Here is a 2,926-nt window from a genome sequence, read left to right on the forward strand (position 1 = left end):
AATTTAGAATTGGGCTGTCTTCCTGGATGTTTGGGGAGGTCATGTTGGAAAGGAGACTGAGTCCCTTCTTGAAGGCTAACCCTATCCTGATGAGCTTCTCCCCATTAAAGGGGACTTACCTAAGGTATCTGCTATGGAGTTAATGAAGGATAATTGATCTAGGACTCTCCTTGGGCATAGAGGCTGTGCTGATCACAGACCATAGGAGGAGCGATGGAATGATCCTTGGTGACATTTTCAGGAAGGGAGAAACCTTCAAAGAGGCATCACCCTGTAAAGGACTGTGCTGATCCCTTCTGATAAAGTACTTACCACCATCACCCTTTGACACCTCCCTGACAAAAGGATATAGAATCTTTTTTTTTCCAATGAGCCATTGACATAACTGTTTATTCAGTTTCTCACACACAAGGATAGTAACAGTGATCCACTACAGACAGTGACTTCACACACTCGGTGCTCGCTTAATGGAATACACAATCTGTATACACAACAGATATAGAACTTTTTCTCTTGATCCAATGGGGCTCTTTCATTCTGGACTGATTGTTTTGTGACTGAATGTAGCACCTATATAATAAATCCTCATATAGTGAGCAGCTAGGTGGCTCAGTGGATTGAGAGCCAGGCCTAGAGATAGGAGATTCTGGGTTCAAATTTGGGTTTAGACACTTCCTAGATGTGGGACCCTGGGCAAGTCACTTAACTCTCATTGCTGAGCCCTTACTACCCTTCTGCCTTGGAATCATTACACAGTGTTGATTCTAACATGCAAGGTAAGGGTTTAAAAAATCCTCACTACTTTCTTGTTAAAAAAGGCATAAACAAGTCAGGCTAAGATATGAGATCACTGGGGCTGAGTGGAAAGGGAAATGGGCTTGGAATCAATCCACTGTCATGCCACTCAGTATATGTGTGGTCTTGGGCAAGTCATTCTCTCTCTCCTGATCTTCAGTTTTCTTCTTGGTCAAATGAGGATTAATAATGTATCTTACTTAAGAGGAACTAAGGTGGAAGACCCATTGCCACTAGTTAGTTGCGTGACTTGATCCAGGTAATTTTCATCCCTGTGAGTCTTCCTTTCCTTTCAGTAAAATGGAGATAGTGGAAAGTGAACAGAATTTTAAGTCAGAATTAACTGAGTTTGAATCCAGCTCTGCTACTTACCATCTGAGCCATCTTGGGCAAACTGATGCAGCTTTCTGAGAATCAGACCCTTATTATTGAAGGAGAGATGGTAATATTGTATATTCTGTTGCCCTGATATAGAGGAGAAAGTACCATCTCTAAGACTCAGAGGAGCCAACTTCATATCTTGTCCCACAATTATTGCCTGTGTGACTTTGGATTAGTTATTTAACCTCTCTGTTTTTTTTTAAAAAATCTTTTATTTATTTATTTAAACAACCTTTACCTTCTGTCTTGGAGTCAATACTGTGTATTGGCTCCAAGGCAGAAGAGTGGTAAGGGTAGGCAATGGGGGTCAAGTGACTTGCCCAGGGTCACACAGCTGGGAAGTGTCTGAGGTCAGATTTGAACCCAGGACCTCCTGTCTCTAGGCCTGGCTCTTAAGCCACTGAGCTACCCAGCTGCCCCCTGTTTATTTTTTTAATATGTGAAGTGAGTAATTTGGACTAGTAGCCTTTTGAGGTCTTTTAGCGAGGATTCTAAATGTTAGCTTTGATTTTCTCTTTTTAACATCCTTCTTTTTCTCCCTCACAGAGAAGTCTCCTTGCCTTGATGGAGGAAAATGGCACTTTGGTGAAGGAGTTTGTCCTAATGGGGTTCACTGTTGGGGCTGGGCTTCAGATGGTCCTCTTCTTTACCTTTCTGACCCTCTACCTCATCACCATGGGTGGCAATCTGGGCATGATCTTTCTAATCCAGAGTAACACTCATCTCCAGACTCCCATGTACTTCTTCCTCAGCCACCTGTCCTTCTTGGATGTGTGCTATTCTTCTGTAATTATCCCCCAGATGCTCGAGACCCTGAAGCCTGGGGGGGCCACCATTGCCTATGAGCGCTGTGCCACTCAGTTCTTCTTCTTCACCCTTTATGCCAGCACCGAGTGCTTCTTGCTGGCCGTGATGGCGTACGACCGCTACGTAGCGGTCTGCAATCCCCTCCTTTATGCCACAGCCATGACGCCCCAAACTCGGGTTGGGCTGGTGATGGGGGCCTATTCTGGGGCCATGGTCAACACCGTGATCCGCACCGGTCTCACTTTCTCCCTTTCTTTCTGCAAATCCAATTATGTAGACTTCTTCTTCTGTGACTTACCTCCCCTGCTGAAGCTCTCATGCATGGAAACTGGACCCCGGGAGCTGGTCATTTACCTCCTCGCCTTCACGGTGATCACAACCAGCATAAGCATCATTCTCATCTCCTACCTGTTCATCATCAGGGCCATCTTAGGAATCCGCTCTCTGGGTGGGAGAGCCAAGACCTTCTCCACCTGCGCCTCCCACATGACTGCAGTGGCGCTCTTCTTTGGGACCCTCATCTTCATGTACCTCCGGGGGAACATGGGCAAGTCCCTGGAAGAGGATAAGATTGTGTCTGTGTTCTACACAGTGGCCATCCCTATGTTGAATCCCATTATCTACAGCCTGAGGAATAAGGAGGTGAAGGAGGCTCTGAAGAAAGTATTCAACCGAGTGAAGATCTCTCAAGCAGTGTGAGACACAAGTGCCATCAGATGAGGGATCCTTCTTTAAGCATCCACCAGGCTTGGAAAATGTCCCTTCAACACAAACTCTCCATCTCATGGTTTTAATAATAGTAGCACTTTCTAATCCTGCCCCAGACTTGCTTTGGCTATGTAGCTCGGTAGAGATCTCTTCATCTCTATCAGCCTCAGTTTCCTCATCTTTAAAAGGAGGGGGTTGGCTTTGATGGCCTCTGAGGCCCCTTCAATTTCTATAT

The 2,926-nt window shown here is 45.4% G+C and overlaps 1 protein-coding gene across 1 annotated transcript; it reads left to right on the plus strand.

Annotated features, from left to right (window-relative positions):
• Nucleotides 1-292: 292 nt before the first annotated feature.
• On the plus strand, nt 293-2,682 carry LOC123251887 (olfactory receptor 9I1-like). The gene is made up of 2 exons (XM_044681212.1): nt 293-304; nt 1,723-2,682. Exon 2 carries the CDS (start codon nt 1,741-1,743, stop codon nt 2,680-2,682), a length of 942 nt encoding a protein of 313 aa, XP_044537147.1. The 5' UTR covers nt 293-304; nt 1,723-1,740.
• The last annotated feature ends 244 nt before the right edge of the window (nt 2,683-2,926 follow it).

The sequence above is a fragment of the Gracilinanus agilis genome, chromosome 6, assembly GCF_016433145.1.
Source record: "Gracilinanus agilis isolate LMUSP501 chromosome 6, AgileGrace, whole genome shotgun sequence".
Classification (NCBI taxonomy): Eukaryota; Metazoa; Chordata; class Mammalia; order Didelphimorphia; family Didelphidae; genus Gracilinanus; species Gracilinanus agilis.

Coding starts and splice junctions, on each gene's coding strand:
- LOC123251887 (XM_044681212.1), top strand. CDS start 1,741: ATGGAGGAAAATGGCACTTTGGTGAAGGAGTTTGTCCTAATGGGGTTC.